This window comes from Pongo pygmaeus, chromosome 1 (assembly GCF_028885625.2).
Source record: "Pongo pygmaeus isolate AG05252 chromosome 1, NHGRI_mPonPyg2-v2.0_pri, whole genome shotgun sequence".
Taxonomy (NCBI): Eukaryota; Metazoa; Chordata; class Mammalia; order Primates; family Hominidae; genus Pongo; species Pongo pygmaeus.
Genome location: NC_072373.2, coordinates 229,841,041 through 229,865,434, shown reverse-complemented (window position 1 = coordinate 229,865,434; position 24,394 = coordinate 229,841,041). Strand labels below are relative to the sequence as shown.

At 55.8% G+C, this 24,394-nt stretch overlaps 1 protein-coding gene across 7 annotated transcripts; it reads right to left on the bottom strand.

Moving 5' to 3' along the window:
• Positions 1–1,444: 1,444 nt before the first annotated feature.
• Positions 1,445–21,737, bottom strand: UBE2J2 (ubiquitin conjugating enzyme E2 J2). Of its 7 annotated transcripts, none has more exons than XM_054445485.2 (8): positions 20,537–20,746; positions 19,883–20,032; positions 15,136–15,266; positions 10,577–10,617; positions 4,681–4,783; positions 4,465–4,603; positions 3,519–3,599; positions 1,445–3,018 (listed from the first exon to the last, which is right to left on the bottom strand). In XM_054445485.2, exons 3-8 carry the CDS (start codon positions 15,264–15,266, stop codon positions 2,734–2,736), a joined length of 780 nt encoding a protein of 259 aa, XP_054301460.1. In that variant the 5' UTR covers positions 19,883–20,032; positions 20,537–20,746; the 3' UTR covers positions 1,445–2,733. The 7 variants fall into 7 exon arrangements, with proteins under 7 accessions (XP_054301460.1, XP_054301425.1, XP_054301469.1 ...); XM_054445450.2 differs by having other exon boundaries at positions 20,415–20,743; XM_054445494.2 differs by lacking the exons at positions 19,883–20,032; positions 20,537–20,746 and adding an exon at positions 21,266–21,737.
• Positions 21,738–24,394: the final 2,657 nt, after the last annotated feature.

The window sequence follows — 24,394 nt, the reverse complement described above, 5'->3', positions numbered from 1 at the left end:
GTGAGAAGTGACCAGAAGACAAGAGCGCGAGCCTTCTGTCATGCCCAGACAGGGCCACCAGAGGGCTCCCTGGTCTAGCGGTAACGCCAGCGCCTGGGAAGACGCCTGTTACTTAGCAGACCTTGGTCTAGCGGTAGCGCTAGTGCCTGGGAAGGCACCAGTTACTTAGCAGACGGGGAAAGGGACTCTCCCTTTCCCCGGGGGAGTTAGAGGAGACTCTGCTCCACCACCTCTTGTGCAAGGTGACATCAGTCAGACCCACCCGCAGCCATCCAGAGGCCTGTCTCCCTGTGATGCTGTGCTTCAGCGGTCACACTCCTGGTCTGCTTTCATGGTCCGCCCTGTACACCGGGCTCCGCCTTCTAGATAGCAGTAGCAGAATTAGTGAAAGTACTAAAAGTCTTTGAAATGCATAGAATAATGGTGTAAGCTGTCCTCTCTTTCTCTCCACCTCGGCTGCCAAACAGGGAAGGGCCCCCTGTCCAGTGGACACGAGACCCACGTGACCTTACCTATCACTGGAGATGGCTCACACTCCTTACCCTGCCCCCTTGCCTTGTGTCCAATAAATAACAGCGCAGCCAGGCATTCGGGGCCACTACCGGTCTCCACGTCTAGGTGGTAGTCGTCCCCCGGGCCCAGCTGTCTTTTCTATCTCTGTCTTGTGTCTTTATTTGTATGATCTCATGTCTCCGCACACGAGAAGAACCCACAGGCCCAGTAGGGCTGGACCCTGCAGTTACAGTGAGCCATGACAGCACCATTGCACTCCTCGCTGGGCAACAACAGAGCAAGACTCTGTCTCCAAAAAAAAAAAAAAAAAAAAGTTGAGATTCCACATATAGAAAACATTTGAGACAGGATCTGGCTGCACTGCCCAGGCTGGATTGCGGTGGCTCCATCATGGCTCACTGTAACCTCCACCTGCCGAGCTCAGGCAATCCGCCCACCTCAGCCTCCCGAGTAGCTGGGACCAAAGGCGCACATCACCACACCAGGTAGTGTTTTGTATTTTTTGTGAGATGGGGTCTCACTACATTGCCCAGGCTGGGCTCAAGAGATCCACCCCTCAGCCTCCCAAAGTGCTGGGATTATAGGCGGCAGCCACCGCACCCAGCAGTAGCGTGTTAAGTAAACACTCTATTTGTTAGCATTCCACCTCCCATGAGCCTTGGGAAACACCGGGCTTTGGAAGTGACGCTGGCGGTCACAGAAACGCTGAGATCAGGGCAGGGCTGGCATCCAGTACGGGATGGGGAGACAGCCCTGCAGAGGGCTCTACACCAGGCCCCAGCGACGCGATTCCCTGTGGGGACCCACCTGCCCTGCAGCTGCCACACCACCCCAGGCCAGCAGGTGTGACCCCCCTGGTCACGGGCCACCCCAGCCCTGAGCACAGAGATGGACACACGTCCCGGGCCACACAGACACAAGCAGCATGAAATTCAGAAATAAAGATATAATGAAAGACCTTTTTTTTCCACAAGAATAGGTTAAATACATACAATTGGTAAATTATAGAGCAATTCTGAATAAACTGATCAAAAAACGAAGAAAGATGAGCGCGTGCGGGCTGGGCTTGTCTCACGCCCGCCTCCGGACAGGGTGGGTTTCTTGCCGGCGGCCGTGCCCCACCTCGACGCCATGCACCCACGGCACATCCCACCCGGGCGAAGTCACGGAACAGACGCAGAAGAGGGGAGATGGCCGCGACCCGGGGAGCCACGCGGCCCGAAACAGCCCCTGCCGGCTCTGGCGTCTTTCCGGGCCGGGGTGCCCCTCTGCCATGTTCTGTGGACAGCGAACACCCGGGCCGGAGGCGTTACCTACTGTGAAGGCCAGCGCAGGGGCGCGGGATATGAGGGAGGCCCCCGAGTGCACAGGGCCTCCTGCAGGGACTCCCGTCCTCCGCCTTCCACCAGCACAGGAGGACGGGTTTCCGGGCCACCGGACATAAGGAATTCAGAGAAAAGGCTCTGCAGGTACCCGAGGCCCCCCAGCCTGCAGCACCGAGGGGTACCTAGGAGGCCCTGCCTGCGGAGGGCACCGGCAGCCCCCGCCCCGCTCGCAGCCGCCGCAGTCAAGGGCGACTTGTGGTCAGAGTGAGCAGGCTCCTGGCTTCCAGGGCAGCAAAAACCCCAAGCACTTTCTAGAAGGAATGTGTTTCATTCTAACTGTGAACACATTTGTAAATGCTGAGACCAAACCCCAGCTTATGGATCCTGAGCCACGGCTGTCACTGGCCCCGCTAAGCCTCGTCACCACATGGCCAGGCCAGACCAGCACCCGCGGACGCCAGCTCCACCCCTGGGCCCCCAGGCTCCCACCCGCTGAGGAGCCGGGAGCTCCGAGAAACGCGCCGGGAGCTGCAAGAACGCCGGAGCAGCCCGCGGTGGGCAGCAAGTTTGCATTTCTAAGTGACCACATCTAATAAAATGAAAAACGGGTTTACTAAAACAGGTCCAAAGACAACACAGAAGATAAGCTACAAATCCAGCACACGAGGCCCACCCACACCAGCCCCAGCGGCCCGTGGCCGGGACAGGGCTGAGGCTCCAGTCTCCTCCAAAGCCCAGTCACACATTTTGGTTTTTGCTTCCCCTTTCAGGTTTTTAAAAGCTAAACCTAGGAGCCTGGTGGGTCTGCCTGTGCTGGGCAGTGTGTCCAGCCTGCCGAGGTCACGCTCTGGTGCGCGGTGCCCTCAGTGGCGCCTTGGGTCTTGGCGCCTGGGCCTCACTCCTGCGCGATGCTCCTCAGCACGTACTTGACCGTGTAAGCAAAGGCTGCAAACCCAACTATCACAAACAAGTTCGCCAGGGCGCCACCCAGGAGTCCGTGGTGCCGGTTGGCCTGCTGGAGCCCTGCAAGGTTTGGGACGGCCCCCGGCGCATGCCCGTTGAGAAGCTGAATCCCGTTCTGGACGAGGTGCGTCTCCCCGTCTGGAACCACGTCTGGCAAGGGGAGAGTCTGGGGTCTGCTACTGAGTTCGTCTTGTGCTTTCTGTTTTTGTTTAATTTCCTAAGAGAAAAACAGTGAGAAAAGCAGCTGGTCTCCAACCAGCGCCTTCAGGACCAGCACTCCCGTTCTCAGGAGTCCACGGTCCACCACTAAGAACCAAGCCCTAGGCTGTGTCAAATTCTGACCCCATCTCACAGGTAAGGGCCCAAGCGTGGCCGGCCTCACTGGCCCTATGCCCCTTGGTCCCTGCACTCAGGCAGACCAGAGCAAGGCTGAGCCACAGAGGCCAAGACCAGGGAGCACTCCAGTCCCACACGGCAGTGGCTGTGCCTCCCAGCTATCCCCAGACCACCCAGGTGGCTGCTCAGGCCCACGAGCTCCACACCCCTGTGGGACAGGCCCAGCCCACCAGCACAGCTGTCCGCAGGCCACCCCCCAGGGCCCAGGCCTTCTGCCTCCCCTGCCTCGGGGCTCCTGGGGGAGAGGAGCTTCAGGACACAGATGGTGAAACGAAGTGCTTTAACGCAGGGGAAGGCGAAACCCATCTCCATCTTTCTTACCTCCACGACTTCAGGAAATAATTCACAAAAGACTTTATCTTTCAAATTAAATGCTAAACTCTGCGCTGCCAGTTGTCTTTTCTAGGAAGGAAGGGAAGGGAATCAGCCAGAAAACTAATTTCAATTCTTTCAAAATTCTAAAAACAGATGATTTCAAAGTCAAGGGCTGCAGTCTTCATGTTGTAGAAAGCATTGAATAAGCATACTCTTCACAGCAAACTAACTTATAGTCTTACAAAGGCTTCTTAATCTTCCCATCATCAATTAATGATATCACACTTGATTCCTATTAAAAATAGAAAAAAACAAGCTAACAAAAGCACTGTGCTCCCAGCTGAAAAGGCCCCTGCCGTCTGTGCAACTGGTACTGCCTCGGCCCACCCCAAGATCCCAAGGAGGAGCCCCTGGCGGGTGTGGATGAGGCTGGATGTGAATAAAAGCAAGACCGAGAGGCAGCGGGGAACACGAGGCCACAGAGCAAAGCAGTCTCCAGGACAGTGCCTGGGATAAGGTGGGAACTCCACCCAGCCCCGCCTACTGAGAAGAAAGGCAGCTGCGGCCAGGCGCGGTGGCTCACGCCTGTAATCCCAGCACTTTGGGAGGCCAAGGCGGGTGGATCACGAGGTCAGGAAATCAAGACCATCCTGGTTAACACGGTGAAACCCCGTCTCTACTAAAAATACAAGAAAAAATTAGCCAGGCGTGGTGGCGGGCGCCTGTGGTCCCAGCTACTCGGGAGGCTGAGGCAAGAGAATGGCGTGAACCCAGGAGGCAGAGCTTGCAGTGAGCCGAGATGGCGGCGCCAGTGCACTCCAGCCTGGAGACAGAGTGAGACTCCGTCCCAAAAAAAAAAAAAAAAAAAGAAAGGCAGCTGCAACTCAGGAACAGAAAACAGCCTCCCAAACACAAGGCTGACGGCCCACCAGGGAGAGGCTCTAAAACTCACCGTGAAGTCCGACGTCTCTATACTGCCCAGGGTGGGGCCCTTCTCCACCATGAAGCTCAGGAGCCCAGTCAGGATGGTGGAGACAGACCAGGCCGGGTTCCACGTGTCCGGGTGGAAATCCGTGATAGAAAGACACAGCCTGCGAAACGGCGGCCCCGTCAGTGCACACTCCCCACCGCAGCCAGAAAGCTTCCACAGCCCCTCCAGGCACCTTACCTGGTGTTGCACTTAAATCTTCCATTGGGAGTGATCATATAAATACTAGGAGGTTTGAAAGGAAATTCTCTGGGAAAGATTAGTTTTCCATGATAATAGCCACCTACATGGAAACAAAACAGAAAGAGCCTTGTCGTCCACCACAGCAGGGGCTCCTGGAGACCTCGTCCCCATCCCCACGCCACCCCCCCCTCAGCTCAGCTCCCGAGTCCTCATTGCCCTCTCCGTCCCCAGCCAGCTCCCAGGCTCAGTCCCCCACTGACCTTGCTCTCCACTCCCACCCACCGTCATGACCACCCAGACCCAATGCCCCTCCCCACCCCACCTGCCCCGGGAGCTCGAGACAACCACAGCTACTGCACACCTCTCCCCCTGGAGTGTCCACACACACCACCAAGAGCAGGAGCTCCAGGCCCAGCTGAGGCTGCCCCTCCCAGGACTCGGGTCCAGACGCAGCGACTCGCCAGCACCGTTCGCTTCCCCGACCCAACTGCACCCAAAGGCCAGCAAAACCCACCTCAAACACACCACTCTCCACCACACACCTCTCCAAGTTCTGCCAAATGCCCCCTGCCCTGACCTGATCCCCTGGATTTGGGCCTCATTCATGGCTGTTCACACGTCCTCCCCTCTCAAGCTCCCAAATCCACCTGACCAGGCTTTCTCCCTGCTCTACCAAACCTGCCCTGAAGATCGACCTCAGAGTCACCCACATGTTCCCACTGTGGTTTGATTTTTTTTTTTTTCTTTGGGACAGAATCTTGTTCTGTCACCCAGGCTGGAGTGCAGTGGCGTGATCTTGGCTCACTGCAACCTCTGCCTTCCACGTTCAAGTGATTATCCTGCCTCAGCCTCCTGAGTAGTTGGGACTATAGGCGCACGCCACCACACCTGGCTAATTTTTTTTAATTTTAGTAGAGACGCGGTTTCACCGTGTTAGCCAGGATGGTCTCTATCTCCTGACCTCGTGATCCGCCCGCCTCAGCCTCCCACGGTGCTGGGATTACAGGCGTGAGCCACCTCGCCCAGCCGTCCCACTGGTTTCTGACCACCCAATGGCATAGCCTTGTAAGGGGCCACTCCTGGCTCTGCCTCTCCAAAGCCCCACCCTGGTCTAGCTCCTCCACTCCCCACCCCCTCTTCCCACTCCAGCCAGCCCCTCTTCACCCACCCACGGACAGGGTACTCTCCTCTCAGTCCGGCATTCTCCTGGGGTCGCCCTAGTTTCACGGCCTCCCATCAGGAGCCCTGCAATGGCTGCTCAGCCACTTCCCCCACCCTGCACCCACGGGCCCCCTGCACACTCCAGGCCACTACACTGACCATCCACAGCACAGCACCTAGACGCCCCCATCCAGGACAGAAATCCGGCCACTTCACCAAATGGCAACTTGGCAACTCCATCCTCCTGGTACCACACCCACCCCATGAGCAAATCCTGTTGGCCCCACCTTCAAAACAATCTAGAGCCGCACACCCTGTGTGGCCGCCCCTGGCCCTGCTCCCGGACCCTCCACAAGCTGCCTCATGGCAGCCCCGCCCCAGCCCGAGGCCCACACCTGGCTGCCCAGGCTGCACCTGGAGTTGGTTGGAAATTCAGAGCTTGGGGCCAACCCCAACCAGAGGACCAGAAGTGCATAAGCCCCCTGGCCACACCTGCGTGCATGACGTGTGTGTGCATGCCATCAGGACGTGTGTGTGCACGCGCGTGCCATCAGGACACATGGGCGTGGGCATGTGTGCGTGCCATCAGGACACGTGCGTGTGTGTGCGCGTGTGCATGCCATCGGGTTTGAGGAGCACTGGCCTCTGTCCCCCCTCGGGCTCCCTGTGCACAGCCCTGCCCCAATGCGAGTCCCCAAATCGCCGCGGGCTCTTCTGCTCCAGAGCCACCCTGTGTAGGATGCAGCACCCCTGCCCCTCGAGTGCTTCACATCTTGCAGGAACACTCATCGTCTTAGGCCGCCTCGGCATCCACTCTGAATCTAGGCTGGACTTTCTCTGACCAGAAGCGGGGCCGCCACCCGCAACAATTTTCAGTGCACATCCCCCTTCCTCGAGCTGATCCACCCAGACGCCCGCCCTACACACTGTCCCCTGGTGACCACCCCCCGTGTCCCCACGGACCCCACGCCCCACATGGACTGTGCAGCCACACCACGGAGTCCCCCACAGTCACAGTGTGGCCCCACGGGGCTCGTGCCCACTTGCTTTAAACCCACCAGTTAAAACTCCCCGAGGGAAACCTGTGTGCGGAACGCCCTGGACCCAATAAAGGGTTGGCCTGGGGGTCCCAGTCTCTCTCCACTTTCCCTGGCCTCCCTACATGTGTGGCCTCCCACACGGGTTTCCCTCGCGTCTCTCTCTTGATCACTGGGGGTGCTCTCCCTCCCATAGATCCTAAATGAAAACACGGCTTCACTGTCTGCCTCCCCTGAAGACACACGTGGCCGAGCAGGGGGACGCTGCAGCTTCCTCTCTGCACTCTGCTCAGGGCTGGCATTCGAGGACACGCAGGAACAGAGGTGGAGTCAACGGTGGAGGGACAGCATGAGCAACTGCCACTGTAACCCAGCCTGGTGCGCGGCCACATCCACCAGGGAAAGGCGGACCCCAGGAATGACACCCAGAAGACACACGGGATCATGAGGAAAGGCCAAACCGGAAAATGAGTGAAAGACAGAAACAGGCTTGCTTAAGAGAGGAAGCGGGAACAGCCAAAGCGAGGCTGGAACGACGTTTAGCTCAGTGCTAATGGGCAAGAGTAACTTACACGGCAGAAAAAGGCCAGTTGAGTGCAGAGCGTGCTGGGAGACGGACAACCCGCTGCCTCACTGCGCGCGCCCACCTGTCGGGATGGGAGACGGACACCCTGCTGCCTCACTGTGCACGCACACCTGTCGGGATGGGAGACGGGCACCCTGCTGCCTCACTGCGCGCGCACACACCTGTCGGGATGGGAGACGGACACCCTGCTGCCTCACTGCGTGCACACACCTATCGGGAAGCCCCAGACGGCTATCCCACTGCTTGTCACCCACCAGAGAAACCCAAGACAAACGCACCAAGAGCCACACACACAGACATTCACAGCACCAGGTGAAAATCAGGAAGCACTCACTTGTCCTGAAGTGGGTCCCTGGCGGCTTGAACATCCCCACACCCCAGGCCATCTGCTGAAAAGCCTGAGGCAAAGGCCTAGCTGGCTACTCTGCCCCATGGCCTGTCCCTCCTCTACCACTGCCTGACCCTCATCACTGGGGTAAGTCTTGAAACCACAGACTCCACTTCATTCTTTAGAAAAATTGTTTTAACTATTCTAGGTCCTTTGCCTTTGCACGTAAATTTTAGAATAAGCTTGTGTAGTATAAAAAACTGAGATTTTGTTAGGACTGTGTGAAATCTACAGAGTCACTCAAGGGGAATTATTTAGCAACATTTGTAGGAAGCCAGCTCTGAACTGTCAGAGTGGGCATGCCTGGGCAGCACCAGGGACAGAACAGCCACGGAGCCCAGTGCACGGAGGGGACACAGCTAATGCACGCCAGGCCAAAAAGACATGGACCTGGCACAGGAGCTACCAAGAAGGCAGGAAGAGGGGTCAGAAATCCCGAAGTCAGGAAGGAAGCCGTCGTCAGCAGCATCAGATACCAGAGGCTAAGAAACTGAGGACTGAGAACAGCCCCTCGGCAAGTGGCAATTCGGAGGGGTTCCCTGGAGACCCTGAAGGAGAGCAGAGGGCAGGGCTGCAGAGAGCAAAAGGCATCCCCCAGTGAGGGGGAGGGCCGCGGGGACGGGAGCAGCAGTGCCAGAGGGAAAAGGCAGGGGGAGTAGGAACACACCTTCTCTCTCTGAAGGGAGGCTTTCCTGAGACCCAGGACCAGCACAGAGCCACACAGGGTTGTGGGGAACAACGGAAGGGATGGGAGGGGACCAAGATAAAAGCACAAGTGACAGGGTTGGGGCCGGCAACGGCCACACCACACCCAGGGGCTGCCCCCTCTTCTCCCAACTGTGTCCAGCCCTGTCGGGGGAGCAGCTCATGTCCACCAGCAACTGACCTGGCTGGTGATGTTGAGGGAGACGGGGTGTGGATACAGACTTAATATTCACTATTTATTTTTAAAAAAACTAAAACCACAAAACAAACAAAAAAAATGTAAAGCTGGCATACTTTTGCTTGTCAAAGACCACCACCCATTTTGGGTTTTTTTTGAGATGGAGTTTCGATCTTGTCACCCAGGGTGGAGTGCAGCGATCTCGGCTCACTGCAAGCTCCGCCTCCTGGGTTCACGCGATTCTCCTGCCTCAGCCTCCCGAGTAGCTGGGACTACAGGGGCCCACCACCACACCCAGCTATTTTTTTGTATTTTTTTTAGTAGAGACAAGGTTTCACCGTATTAGCCAGGATGGTCTGGATCTCCTGACGAGTTTCACTCTTGTCACCCAGGCTGGAATGCAACGGCACAACCTCAGCTCACTGCAACCTCCGCCTCCCGGGTTCAAGTGATTCTCCTGCCTCAGCCTCCCAAGTAGCTGGGATTATAGGCATGCGCCACCACACCCGGCTAATTTTGTATTTTTAGTAGAGATGTGGTTTCTCCATGTTGGTCAGGCTGGTCTGGAACTCCTGACCTCAGATGATCCGCCAACCTCAGCCTCCCAAAGTGTTGGGATTACAGGCGTGAGCCACCACGCCCGGCCAACCACTACTCACTTGGTGGTATATATCCTTCAGATCGGCTGAAGGCGCACAGACGCATCATAACAAGTACTTTAACACGCTCTGGACACCTGCTCCCGGGCCTTATCTCGCCACAGCCCGCTGGCATCCCCGACGTTGGTCATGGTCAGTGACACTATGATCCAGGGCCCACCCTACAGATGTGCTCCTGCACTCTGGCTGCTCTAGTTGCAGATGATCCCAGAACTGGGATTCCTGGGCCAAAGGAGAGTCCACAGGTGTGGCTGTGATAACTCGGCCAAAATGCCTTCAGGAGAGCCATTTTCATTCTTACCCACCCACAACCCTCCCGACAGTCCAAAGCAGGGGTTTGCAAACCTTCTTCTAGCAGCAGCACTCTCCTCTAGTGAAATCTCACCCAAAGCCTCCACATACAGGCAAACAGAGCCTGCTGCTCGAGCCACCTGAAGCCGGGGCCCTGTGGCTGGACAGCAACTGCTGACCTGGCCCCGCTCTGCCTTGCGCTTGCCGGTGGGACAGTATTCACGGGCACGCTGACTCCTGACCTGGTCCAGACCGAGGCTGGCACCAGCCTCCGCCAAAGGCCCCAGAAACTTGCTGACAGCTCCAGCATCTACTCTATAAATGACACCAGGTCTCTAGGTGGTGTCTGCTGACCTGGAGGGGTCAGGCTGCTGGATCAGCCTTGGTAGCCAATGAAGGGCTGAGATACTGGGCAGGTCCTGCAGCCTCCCGAAGCCCCAGGTGCCACCACACAGGGGTACTTCCGCTTAGCTCTGAGACCGTCCTGGGGATCGTGAAACCCTGGGGGCGCCCAGCACAGAGGGCACACTGAATAACTGAATATATATGCCTTTCCTTTGACGATATGCACTGGGTCTTAAGAAATAGTAGAACATGCCAGCTTCAGTGTTTACCCTGGTCTGGTTTTCTCAGCTATGGCCCCACGGTGTCAGAGGCTGATGAACACAGACGCTACAGGCGGCCCTGCAGGCTGAGACACATCAGCGGAGCAAACACTTCCAGCGTGTGGAGAAGCAGACGAGGAGGAGTTCCAACTAAGCCAATTTAACTAGCGCACATCCAAAGTAAAAAGGCTGCTGTTTGCAAATCAAAGATGTTGAACAGGCAAGGTTGATTCAGAATATAAAAACTGCCTGGTGTTCTTCTACCTAAGTACAGAATCCTTACCTTCATAAGGGGTCATCTCTGGGCCTCGGACGACATAGTGCCTAAGGGAGAGAAGAAAATTACTTGGGATTTGGGGACAGCAAATTCTCCAAAATCTGAATCATTCCAAGCCTGGGGTTTATAGAACCCAGCCAAAATTACATTCACATTCAGGCAGTGAACAAATGAAGGTGAAATGTCACACAGCCACACGGCTTCAAACCCCCGGTCTCTTCTACCATGGGTGCTTTTAGTCTCTTGTAACAGGATCTTAGAGACTATACTTTATAAGTTTACCATAAAGTACCTTTGTTTCGACAATATAACATGCACGAAGCTAATCTTAATAATTAATAACTGAAATCTTAAATAAATTTTAATTTCACAGTACATTACTAAGATGTACTTGAAGACTGTAATCCCAGCACTTTGGGAGGGCACGGTGGAAGATCACTTGAGCCCAGGAGTTTGACCCCAGCCTAGGCAACATAGCAAGATCCCACCTTTATTTAAAAAAAAAAAAAAAAAAGTTAGCTGGGTGTGGTAGTGCATGCCTGCAGCCCGGCTACTCAGGAGGCTGAGGCGGGAGGAACACTTGAGCCCAGGAGTTTAAGGCTGCAGTGAGCTATGATTGTGCCACCACATCCCATTTGGGCAACAGAGTGAGACCCTATCTCCAAAGAAAAAACGATGTACTCTGAAATGTATATTCTTAAATGTACTTATATATAATGTGTTTTTTGGTATCACACATGCAGGCTAAACAGAACACAGCTAGTGATGCGGGGCTGGCTCTGTGCCCCCAGCCCTTTTTCATGCTCCTGGAAAAACCACAAGTGACTTGAGCAGCTGTCCTGGAGCAGAAGGAACAGGAACTGCCGTGATTGTCTCCAAAGCCAGAGTCCCCACACAGAGCTCACCCTCAGACCAGGGGCAGCAGCAAATCGACTAAACACTCCTCCACACAAATAAATAAGGCTTCTGCTTTACATAAAGAGGTGTCTGGGCTTTACAGATTCCCAAACGAAACAGAAGAGCACAGAGAAGAAAGTAAAACCAGCTAGAAATGCCAGAAACCAGACACGGCTGCAACTGCCAACACCGGCCAACACCGGCCATCATCTTTCCCCTTGCGCTCCCCCAGGACGTGTGCCATCACTTTAAAACTAATGGGGGCCGGGCTCGGTGGCTCATGCCCGTGATCCCAGCACTCTGGGAGGCCAAGGTGGGTGGATCACCTGAGGTCAGGAGTTCGAGACTAGCCTGGTCAACATGGCCAAACTCCGTCTCTACTAAAAATACAAAAATTAGGCCGGGTGCGGTGGCTCACACCTGTAATCCCAGCACTTTGGGAGGCTGAGGCAGGCGGATTGCCTGACGTCAGGAGTTCAACACCAGCCTGGGCAACATGGTAAAACCCCGTCTCTACTAAAAATACAAAAATTAGCCAGCCATGGTGGCGCACACCTGTAATCCCAGCTACTCAGGAGGCTGAGGCAGGAGAATCGCTTGAACCTGGAAGACGGAGGTTGCAGTGAGCCGAGATCACACCGCTGCACTCCAGCCTGAGTGACAGAAATAATACTCAAAAGAAAATACTAACGGGATGATGTATAGTAATGTATACTAATGAGATGATGTATCAGCAGACCCAGCTGATATGTTTTACTCAAAAAATGCCATTATGATGTGTCATTGGCCCAGGAACCCAGTGGCTCTGAGCTCAGCACGCAATGCACCCAGGAATGTGGCCACAAGTTGTTACTGTGTCCAATTCCTGTGCCCAACCTGCGAGAACTGGGAAGAAATGAGGTCATCCTCTTCCCGAGACAGAGCCCAGCAGCCTTGGGGCGGCTGAGAAGATCCACGTGGCCCAGAGCACACCCCACAGGCCTTCTCTCAGGGAAGGGAGAGACACCTGCCGAGGCCCTGCCGGGGCTCTCGCACTGACACTGCTATCCCAGGCCAGGTGCCACCACCTGGCAACAGGGGCTTACTGCCTCAACAGTACACGCAACATGGGCTACGCTGAGCCCCTGCTCTCCTGGAAGTCCGCTATTTTGGTATTTTGGCAGGTGCCAGGCAGAGGGTGCCTAGGACCAGCCCCATGAAGTCCCTGGGCCTTCCCCTAATACGTTTTAGTTTCCAATGAGTTTCTAAGCTCAGCATTCCACATGTGCCGTCCAAACCCAAGCCTGCTGCTGGGAATGGAGCACAGAGACTTTGCCCTACGTGCCTCTTCCACTGGCTGACTGCAGTTTTCTCTCCATTGTGTGTGTGTGTGTGTGTGTCTGTGTGTGTGTGTGTGTGTCTGTGTGTCTGTGTTGAGGCAGAGTCTCGCTCTGTGTGTGTCTGTGTGTGTGTCTGTGTTGAGGCAGAGTCTTGCTCTGTCGCCAGGCTGGAGTACAGCGGTGCGATCTCAGCTCACTGCAACCTCCGCTTCCCAGGTTCAAGTGATTCTCCTGCCTCACCCTCCCAAGTAGCAAGTAGCTGGGATTATAGGCGTGCGCCACCACACCGGGCTAATTTCTGTATTTTTAGTAGAGACAGGATTCCACCATGTTGGCCAGGCTGGTCTCAATCTCCTGACCTTGTGATCCACTCACCTCGGCCTCCCAAAGTGCTGGGATTACAGGCGTGAGCCACTGTGCCCGGCCTTCTCTCCGTAATTTTAATGGTGAGTATTCTTTGTGAATCATCGAACCTGCACCGGGTCTTGGGGATGCCTGACCCACAGATTTGTGGGGAGGGATTTCCCCACACAATGAAGACGTCCTCGCAACCAGGGAGGAGGCGGCTACCGTGGAACTTGTCCCTTGCACCTGCCAACGATGTCCTGGGGCCACATCTGATTTTCAACACTGGGGGCAGAGAGCACTCTGGTGCCCAAGGGGCTCTGCCTCACCCTGGGTATCCTCCGCCTGCCTGGGCTGGGCCTCCTCTGTGAGCCAGAGAAGGTGGACCCCTGACCAAGCCGAAACACACTTCCTTTCAACTCACTGAAATATCTTTTCTCTGGAATTAAAAAAAATTAGGCCAGGCATGGCGGCTCAGGCCTGTAATCCCAGCACTTTGGGAGGCTGAGGCAGGCGGATCACCTGAGATAAGGAGTTCGAGACCAGCCTGGCCAATATGGTGAAACCCCGTCTCTAAGACAGGAGAACTGCTTGAACCAGGGAGGCGGAGGTCACAGTGAGCCAAGATCACGCCATTGCACTCCAGCCTGGGCGACAGAGCAAGACACTGTCTCAAAAGAATAAATAAGGCCGGGCATGATGGCTCATGCCTGTAATCCCAGCACTTTGGGAGGCCGAGGCGGGCGGATCACGAGGTCAGGAGATCGAGACCATCCTGGCTAACAAGGTGAAACCCCGTCTCTACTAAAAATACAAAAACAAAAAATTAGCCGGGCGTGGTAGCAGGCGCCTGTAGTCCCAGCTACTTGGGAAACTGAAGCCAGAGAATGGCATGAACCCGGGAGGCAGAGCTTGCAGTGAGCCGAGATTGCACCACTGCACTCCAGCCTGGGCAACAGTGCAAGACTCTGTCTAAAAAAAAAAGTAAATTTTTTTTTAAAGATCAAAATATAAAACATCCTCACATTTTTTTTTTTTTTTTTTTTTTTTGAGACAGAGTTTCACTCTTGTTGCCCAGGCTGGAGTGCAGTGGTATGATCTCGGCTCACTGCAAGCTCCGCCTCCCAGGTTCAAGCGATTCTCCTGCCTCAGCCTCCTGGGTAGCTGGGGCTACAGGTGTGCGCCATCATGCCCAGCTAATTTTTGTATTTTTAGTAGAGACAGGGTTTCACCATGTTGACCAGGCTGGTCTCGAACTCCTGACCTCAGGTGATCCACCCACCTGAGCCTCTCAAAGTGCTGGGATTACAGGCGTGAGCCACCATGCCCGGCCTCTCACACTTTATTTCTTACCACATTACTAGCAGACCTGTAATGGCAGCGTTTCGACAGAGCAGTGTGCACTCTCACACTCTATACTTCAGCAAGGGGGAGAGTCACCATGAGGTGAATGTTTATGAGGCACAGGTCCTCTCGTTGTCAGCCTGAGGGCCGGGGCACCTGGCCCAAGCCAGTGCCAGGGGCAGGAGTGTCGGACCCTAGTCCTGTCAAATACTCCAAGCCAAAATAGGCTAATTCCCGTATCCAGAAGCAAAGAGCAGAGTCTAGAAAGGCAGTTTCTCCTTTAAGTGCCTGGAGCGCACGCCAGCAACAGCTGTGAACCCTGCATACCTGGACCCCTCCCCTAAGGACCCCACACCAGAGATTCTCTCCAGCCCCAGCCTGAGTCAACCTGGACCCCGCCCCACTCAAGGGCCCCACACCAGAGATTCTCTCCAGCCCCAGCCTGAGTCAAGCACGGCTCTGTGATGTCCCCGGCATGCGTCCATTGGGAAAAGACCAGAGAGTGTCCACAGGCCCCTGGGCACCCACTCACCCCTGGGGAGGGTGCAGGAGCACCTTGCCAATGCCATGACTGGGGCACCAGGCTCACCCAGCCAGGCCAGCAGAGGCCTGCGTGGCAGCGACAGTCAGTGCAGGGTGATCAGTGGCGCGGAGCCTTACCACTCGAGAATATTCGAAGGGAGGGGCTCGGCACAGATGTAAGGCACCGGGTCTTTCTTAATGCGAAGGTAGTCCTGCTTCAGCCTCTGGGTTGCTGTGGTTGGAGCCCTCTTATTGCTGGTGCTGCTCATCTGTTAAAAACAATGTCTACACTGACGAAGAAAAGCGATGCTGGCCACGGCTTTCTCCCCCCAACGCAGCTCCACTCCCGTTTCTGCAGCCCACCATTCATTCAGGGCCCAGCCCTAATGTACACACCTCAGCCCAGTCACCCAGAGTCACAGCTCACAGGTCACCCTCACTTGCCACCCGCCCAGACACCCAGAGGCCCTGCGGCTTCTCTTTTCCCATCTGTCCCACCACCACCTTCATTGACACGACGTACAGCTCAGGTACAAAGACGAGGAGAAACCCAAAGCCTCACTCCTGTCCTCCAAGAACTCACACAGGGACACACTTACAGGGCCTGAGGTGGTGCTAAGGCCACAGCCTCAGACCAGCTCCTGAGGGCAGCTACTCGCATCTTCCAACTCTGAGCTCAAGGACCCCGCACTGATGGAGAATCCACACCATGGAAACGGGCAGGCACCACCGCCAGCCCCTTCACCGTACCCGGAAGCCCGCTGCCCAACATTTACCACTGGCCACAAGCAAAAGGAGCCGCAGAGTGGGGGAGCCTCTGCGGCTGGAGTGACGAGGACTCTGGAGACTCCGAGGCACTCACTGGGCAGAGGAGCAGCTGTCTTCCTGGTAGAAGGGGCCACAGGTGAACAGGCCACACCTGAGAAAGTGCAGTGTGCAGGGGCCCAAGCACAGTGAGGGCAGGGATAAGACTGGTCAGGAGGGCAGGGCCAGGGCATAAGGGTTTATTTACTTATTTTTTGTGAGACAGGGTCTTGCTCTGTCGCCCAGGCTGGAGTCACTGCGGCCTTGACCACCTCAGCCTCCTGAGTAGCTGAGACTACAGACGCATGCCACCACGCCTAGCTAATTTTTTATTTTTTGTAGAGCCGGGATCTCACTACGTTGCCCAAGCTGGTTTCAAACTTCTGGCCTCAACTGATTCTCAGGCCTCAGCCTCCCGAAGTGCTGGAATCACAGGCAGGAGCCACGGCAACCCGGGCCCCACAGGGGTTTGGGGTCCAAGCCTCAAGGCAGATCATATATTCTGTTAGGAAGGTCACTCTGGTGGCTCCACGTGGGACGTTCAAGACAGCACTGAAGGCCGAGCATGGGGTGTGAGGCACTATCATGCTAGAGAGGAGGCTGGATCAGGGACCCCAAGGCCCCTCAGCCATACCCGAGACTGGGGAGAGGGGTGGTGATGAAAACACGGCTCCCTGATGCATCAGACTAGCTCCAACTCAAACCTCTTTTATTTTATTTTATTTTTTTTGAGATAGAATCTCACTGTTCATTGCCCAGGTTGGAGTGCAGTGGCGTGATCTCCGCTCACTGCAACCTCTGCTTCCCAGGTTCAAGCGATTCTCCTGCCTGAGCTACCCAAGTAGCTGGGATTACAGGCACCTGCCACCATGCCAAGCAAATTTTTTTTGCATTTTTAGTAGAGACGGGGTTTCACCATGTTGGTCAGGCTGGTCTCGAACTCCTGACCTCAGGTAATCTGCCCACCTCAGCCTCCCAAAGTGCTGGGATTACAGGTATAAGCCCCCGCGCCCAGCCATGGCCACATGATTTAATAACGTCTGTGGACATCAGTGGCCATCAATAACGGACAGTGACCAGTGATCTCCATCCGGACCTCCCAGTTTCCACAAACCAGAAGTCAACTCCACCCAGTTTCCTTGCTGATATGCTTTGGCTATGTCCCCACCCAAATCTTATATTGAATTATAATCCCCATAATCCCCATGTTGAGGGAGGGACCTTGTGGGGGGTGACTGGATCGTGGGAGTGGTTTCCCCAAGCCGTTCCAGTGAAAGCGAGTTCTCAGGAGATCTGATGCTTTATAAGGCAGTGTTCCCTGCTCTTCCCTGCTCTCTCTAGCCTGCTGCCGTGTAAGACATGCCTCTTCCCCTTCCGCCATGATTGTAAGTTTCCTGAGGCTTCCCTGGCCACACAGAACTGTGAGTCCATTAAACCCCTTTTCTTTATAAATTACTGAGTCTCGGGTACATCTTTATAGCAGCATGAGAACCAATTCACACACCTGTAGACAGCCACACACTCCACCTCCCTTCAGTCTCCACCTGCAAGAGATCTACAGACTTGGCCTCTCTGACTGGTTTATTCCTCCTCAGAGAACCACCACCAGCGGCCTGTTTAGTGTCTGCTCCCAACCTGAGGATGTCGATGGCCAGGGCTTGGCTGCTCACCCCACACACCCAGGGCCTGGAGTGCAGAGCTCAGACAGGGCACCCACAGCATGCTCCCAAATGTGTGGTCTCAGCACCACCCCCAACCCTGCTTCTTGTTCTGGGGTCCCTGACTCTTGCCATCCTTGTTCACCACATCCTTCCCACTCTCATTATCTTCTCTAACGCAAAATGTCGTCACTTCTCCTATCAACACCACAGGAGCCTCCCAACTCCCGCCGTGGGTCCAGAAGGTCTGAGCTTCTAGTCTCTTCCCATTTCAAGGCCCTCTTGTACCCCTAAAGTCACCACACTGTTCTGATCACCCACTCCCCCACCCACCCTTCAGGATACTCCACAGCCAAGCAAACAAACAGCAACACTTCCTCTTGCCTGCCAGCCCCTTGACAGAGCAGCCCCAGCCAGCCCTCCTCGTTCCCAACTCCCAAGACAGAGCAGCCCCAGCCAGCCCTCCTCGTTCCCAACTCCCAAGACCCAGCACGGCCCAGGCCCCACTCCAAACTCCTGACCGACACACTCCTTCTCACAGCTGCTTCCCAGCCTAGACTGTACTGGAAACTCCCTAGGCCCTTCTGGGCATAGCCAGAGCCACCGCCTTCAGAGGCCTCCCTGATTTCCCTGCCAAATGCCTCCCACTCTGTCACACATCACTGGCCTCCATGTGACCCCACATACAACACAGGGCCCTTTGGGGCCCCAGCAGAGGCAAGGGCGGGTTCCTCTGCCTAAGGAGTGCCTCCCCAGGAGGGCCCCCACCAGGAATGGGGTTACAGTCCTGCCTGGGAAGGAAGTGCTTCCACACAGTGGCATCCCCAGCTCCTGGCTCAAGAAGCCAATGGGCCAGGGATCTCCCCTCAGGCCAACAGCTGGTGATGGACACAGCGATGACCCCAAGCAGCACCACCACACAGGCCGTCCTTTCAACACTCACCCTGAAGCTAACACTCTGCCATATACAAAATAATTCACTGGAAAATTCAAGTGCAGGTGTGTCTGGGCTTAGCTAAGTGGCCAGGCTGTGGGTTTAACGAAAGTTCATGGACAGCCACGCAAAAATAAAATAGATTCCATCCAGTGAGTCACAAGCAAGCTTCTCTCCCATACTTGCTTGGAGAGGCTTTTAAAATCATGTTCACGATTCAACTGCTGTTTCCCCAGCCACTCTTCCTGAGCTTCACACAGAACAGCATTCTCACGTCCCCCAGGAGGCCAGGGGGCTATTTCCCCCAATTCTTCTCATCCCAATATGACAGCAGGAAGGACAAGGAAAATAAAAATCCACAAAAGGGCTGGGCGTGGTGGCTCACACTTGTAATCCCAACACTTCGGGAGGCCCAGGCAGGCAGATTACCTGAGATCAGGGGTTCGAGACCAGCCTGACCAACATGATAAAACCCCATCTCTACTAAAAATACAAAATTAGGCGTGGTGGCACGTGCCTGTAATCCCAGCTACCTGGGTGACTGAGGCAGGAGAATCGCTTGAATCCAGGAGGTGGAGGCTGTGGTGAGCCAAGATCACGCCACTGCACTCTAGCCTGGGCAACAAGAGCGAAACTCCATCTCAAAAAAGAAAAAAAAATTAGCTGGGTGTGGTGGTGAGCACCTGTAATCCCAGCTACTCTGGAGGCTGAGGTGGGAGAATTACTTGAACTCTGAAGCCGGAGGTTGTAGTGAACTGAGACCATGCCACTGCACTCTAGCTGGGCCAACAGAGACCCTGTATCCAAAAAAAAAAAAAAAATTCCACAAAGGAAGCAAACTGTGAGAACAGAGTTTGAAGCATATGTGCCTCGGGTTCCCTTCAAACATCCCCACAGACAAAGGACACCAAGCATATCATCCTGCTGAGAGAGAGAGCTGACGATTTTAAAACAAAAAGGCACAGGAAAAAAAAACGTTAACACACAGAAACTGCATTAAAGCAGCGTGAATCACCGAGGGCAGCTGTGACCAGGTGCTGAGGCAGTGGCTGCCCAGCGTCCCTCACCCGTCCCTCTTTGTCTGGACAGCTCTTTCCCGCTTAGGGGATGTGGCAGGAAACCTTGGCCTGACCCATCGGCCAGGCGCGTGGCACACCCAGGTCCAGGACTGCCACGGAAGTCTCTGCCTTCTCCACCAGACTGCTCCGGAGGCTGGACGGAAGCCAGGGCCGATGGAAGTGGGACACTCACCTGCAACTCATACATGCACCTGCCTGGGTCACCTGCCTGTCACTCATCCACGCACCTACCTGCCTGGCTCACTTACCTGCCTGGCTCACCTGCCTGTCACTCACGCACATCCCTGCCTAGAGTGGAACTGCTAAAGAGGTCAGCGGTGCCAGGCCGTGCAGATGACGGACTGCGAGTTCCGGGCACCCAGACCCAACCACGCCCTAGGCTCAGGTGCTAGACTAAGCGAGATACTCACGATCCTTTCTTCGGAAGCCAGATTACACCGTCTGGTTCCCCTGGAGCAGGGCGCGGGGCCACCGACCTGCCCCAGCCAAGCCTGCTGTACACTCTTCGCTGCCCTCCCACCGGGCTGAGGCCCGACCTTTCAGCCGCTTTCTATCTGGATCTGGCAAGAGGATGGCAACCGGACTTGAGTTAAATACACACGCACTAAGTGGCAGGCACCGAAAAAGAGGCCAGGAGGTGACACCTGGCCAGGGGCTGAAAGGATGCAGGGAATTGGCAGGTGTGGATGGCGAGGCCCGGCGCAGCTTAGACTTGTTCCGGGCTCGTGTCTCACTCCCGCCGGCCGGCGGTGGAGCCAGACTCCGGTCTCCCACTGTCACCGCCCGGATTTCCCAGAAACGCTGGCCCTAAGCACAGTCCCGGGCACGCTCATTTCTCTCGGGGTTTACGGGGCAATCTGGAGTCTAACAGTTCAGGGACGAGGCGACGGCGGGCTCAACGGTAGCCCTCCCCCGACAGACTCCCGTGACCCATTGACGAACCAGGATCGAGGCTGCCCGTCCTGGGGCAGCCGCAAGTGTCCCAACTGACAGGAGACTCGGCCGAGTGGTCAAGTCCCCGACTTGACCCTGACCCGGAGCTCCGGGATCCCGCCGTAACCGACCTCGGGTTCCGCTCAGGCAGGCTCGGGCCGGGGCCCCGCGGGCGGCGGGCGCGAACGGGAAAGCGTCGCGCAGAGTCCCCCGCAGCCCCGGGCCGCGCCCGAAACAGCCGCACCGCCCCGGGACTGGGCCCACCGAACCCGCCGCAGCGCCGCCGCCGCCTCAGCCTCCAAGATGGCCGCTCGCGGGGCGGAACCAGCCTAGCTTCTGCTTCCGGTGCGCGGTCCGGGGCGGGGGGGGAGGAGGGGGGGGGCGGGCCGCTCTAGGCAGCCTGGCGGACCGCGCCCACGACTCTCTGTGCCGTCGACCCCGGGGTGGGGGATGGGCCGGGGGGCGGGGCGGCGCTTGCGCACTGGCGGGCGGCCTCGGATACCTTTAGTGGGCGCAAGAGCCCCAGACCCCGCAGCCGCGCGCTTCCCTCCCCATGTGCCACGGCCCAGGGCGGCAGGCCCGGCTGAGGGCGACCCCGGTGGACAAAGAACCCCGACCCTCCCGGCTCCCGCCTCGTCCTCCGCTCCCACGCCCCACCCGGCCCTTAGGGGAGGCGCGGCGCGGCCCGGGCATGGAGCGTCCCGGGCCCCTGGAGGTTCGGCGGAGGGTTGGGCTCCAGAGAGCTCAGAGCTCTCGTTCAGGGACCCGAGAGTGACATGCGTGGGATCGCTTTGCAACCTACGTCCGCGCCCCAGCACCCTCCCCTGCAGGTGCCTGCCCAGCCCCGGGATGCCCCTGACCTCCGCTTGGACAGACTGCAGAAAGCGCGGGGCGCTGCGTCCTCTCCACCTCTCTGACCCCAGACACGCTGGGAGGGAGCGGTTGGTGGCGGGGCGCTGGGGTGGGACGCTGGGGGCAGGCAGACAGCCCACCGCCTCCCTGAGAGGCAGCTGAAGACAGCGGGGAGCTGAGGGTGGTCCCCTGGTGGGGGATCAGGAGGTGGACCTCGCCACCTGGCTGCCTGTGGCCCTCTCCTTTGCCTCAGCCCTGGCTGCCTCTCAGGGACACCCACAGGTCAGCGAGGTGGCTGGATATTGAGGGTCGGTCCCCCTGTGGCTACGGGCAGAGGGCAGGCTGTGTCCATGCTCGGCCCTGACTCTGCCCCTCTGGGACACCTTGGTGGGTCTGAGACGCTGGTGCAGGCCCTGGGGCAGAAGCCAGGAGGAGTGTCCACGCAGCCTCAGCCCGTGGGAATCCAGCCTGCCTCCATTACTGCCGTCACTGGCTCCACCTTCGGAAAACATCTCAGCATCCAGCCTCCTTTCTGTGCCTCCTCTGAGGCCTCTGCCGTTCCCATGCAGGGCAGGCCGAGCTGTTTTTACAGCATGGAAAGTTATGTAAGGGAAGCCACGCCGGCCGCAGATACAGGCACCAGCACGTCCACTCGCATGCACACTCACGGCTGTGGCCTGCGGCAGATGGAGGCCCGCCCTGCCTTGTTTGTCCCTCAGTAGTGTGCGATGAGAGCACACCTGTGAGGGTTCTGCAGGTGGGAAAGCTGCAGCGAGGCTCAGCTCAGAGGCCCCTGCTCAGGAGCATGGCTGAGTCACACCCCAGGGAGAAGGTGCCCTGGACAGGTGTGGCCAGCACGTCTTGCCAAGACCCCACCACCCCACCCACCCGCATTTGTGGCCTCCTGGTAAGCAGGACACAGGCTGCCCAGGCCTCTAGCCATAGAGCCGATGGCCTTGGCCAGCGGGATTGGCACAAGCAGCTAGGTTGGTGGTGGATGGTGGCTGTAACCTTCTCAACCCTGAGATTGCCCTCCGAGGGCAGGAGCGGCCCTTCTGCTGTGGGCCGGCCCTCCGGAGGGACTTCCTCTGGCAGCTTCAGGAATAGGACACCAGGGACCACCCTCAGCATCTTGGGCAGCGGGGGGGGGACCCTCTGCTTTGGCAACCAAGAAAACATCCCCCAACCCAGTTACCACCTCCTGCCCCCACCTCCAGCCCCTGGGGTCGGACCAGAAAGCCTTGGCTGCCTCTGAACAGCAGGGACTGTCTGGCCAGGGGGTGCTTGAGGGACAGAGAACCCAGCCTGGAGGGTGCAAACTGAGGAAGGTCTCAGTCCCTTTAGAAAGTTTGTTTTGCCAAGGTTAACGACACACACATGACATCTCGGGAGGTGCCTGAGGTGCATGTGGCACAGCTTGCTTTTATACAATTTAGGGAGACGTGATTTATTTACACGGGTTCAATCTGAAAGAGCAGGATAAGTTGGGGTGGTGTGGGGAGACCTCTATGTTATAGGTAGATTCAAAATGATTCTGATTGACAGTGATTGAAACAGTTATTATCAATAAAAAGGAACGTCTGGGTTGCAGTAAGGGGTTGTGGTTTTCCACGCAGCTGAAGCCTCGGGTCACCGGCTTCAGAGAGAATAGATTGTAAATGTTTCCTATCAGACTTAAGGCCTGTGTTGATGTTAATGCTAGTCGGCTTTTCCTGAATTCCAAAAGGGAGGAGGCATGACCCACGACCCCTTCCGGCCATGGCCTGAGCAAGTTTCCAGGTTAACACTGGAACACCCTTGGCTGAGAGAAGGGTCCATTCGGATGGCAGGGGGGGCCTTAGAATTTAATTTTTGGCTTACATTCACCCCCTTCTGGCCAAGATTTGCCAGAGGCAACATCAATGGCTACCAAATCTTTATTGTGTCTCATAGCATTGCTGGGCTGGTGTGGCTGCCTACCCTCAGTCAATCCTGTCCTTCAATGAGACTCCCTATGACCCAGGGACTTACAGTTAAAAGATTTACAGCCCATTAAAGTTTCTAGGCCAGATAGGAATGGACATGGACCGGCATTCATTACCCCTTAAAACAATTTTTTTTTTTAAAGATGGAGTCTCACTCTGTCCCCCAGGCTGGAGTACAGTGGCATGATCTCGGCTCACCGCAACCTCCGCCTCCCAGGTTCCATTGAGTCTCCTGCCTCAGCCTCCTGAGCAGCTGGAACTACAGGCGTGCACCACCATGCCTTGATAATTTTTATATTTTTGTAGAGACAGAGTTTCACCATGTTGGCCAGGCTAGTCTCGAACTCCTGACCTCAAGTGATCCACCCTCCTCGGCCTCCCGAAGTGTTAGGATTGCAGGCATGAGCCACCGCACCTGATTTATCATGTAACATTTTTATAAATTCCTTTTTTACCAAATGTATTGCAGCTTACAGAGACCATTCACGACTTGTGGACTTTCTAGTTTGTCCTGAACATCCCTTTTTTTAAACAACCAGTCATTTATTTAAGGACAAAAATTTACCATACAAGATTCCTTCTCATATAAAATTATTTTTCTTTTAACCTTACTTAACAAAAAGACCTCTTTATATCTATAACTTTCCTTGGTCTCTCTTATTTCGTTGTTCTTTTTAACTCGTTTTATACGTAAACTTTAAATAAGCTTTGAATTAGACAAAATTATTTACCTTTTAATAAGAATTTTTGTAGAAAGAACGTTTTCCTATAATTTTTTTTTTTTAGATGGAGTCTCACTGTCACCCAGGCTGGAGTGCAATGGCGCAATCTCGGCTCACTGCAACCTCCCCCTCCCAGGTTCAAGTGATTCTCCTGCCTCAGCTTCCCAAGTAGCTGGGACTACAGGCATGCACTACCACACCTGGCTAATTTTTGTATTTTTCAGTAGAGATGGGGTTTTGCCATGTTGGCCAGGCTGGTCTCGAATTCCTGATCTCAGGTGATCTACCTGCCTCGGCCTCCCAAAGTTCTGGGATTACAGGTGTGAGCCACCATGCCTGGCCTTCAGCTGGGTTTAGAGTTTTATAATGCTTATGCCAAGTTTTGACCCCTTGTAAATCAATAAATGCAAACAAAAACGTATGCTGACAGTTTTTAAGGCACTTCTTGTAT

Excerpts from the sequence above, each read along its gene's own strand:
- UBE2J2 (XM_054445494.2), bottom strand. The coding sequence starts at position 15,266 with ATGAGCAGCACCAGCAATAAGAGGGCTCCAACCACAGCAACCCAGAGG. Across the intron at positions 4,784-10,576 it reads AGAGATGACCCCTTATGAAG|GTGGCTATTATCATGGAAAA; the intron begins GTAAGGATTCTG and ends GTTTCCATGTAG. Across the intron at positions 3,600-4,464 it reads TAGAGACGTCGGACTTCACG|AAAAGACAACTGGCAGCGCA; the intron begins GTGAGTTTTAGA and ends CTTCCTTCCTAG.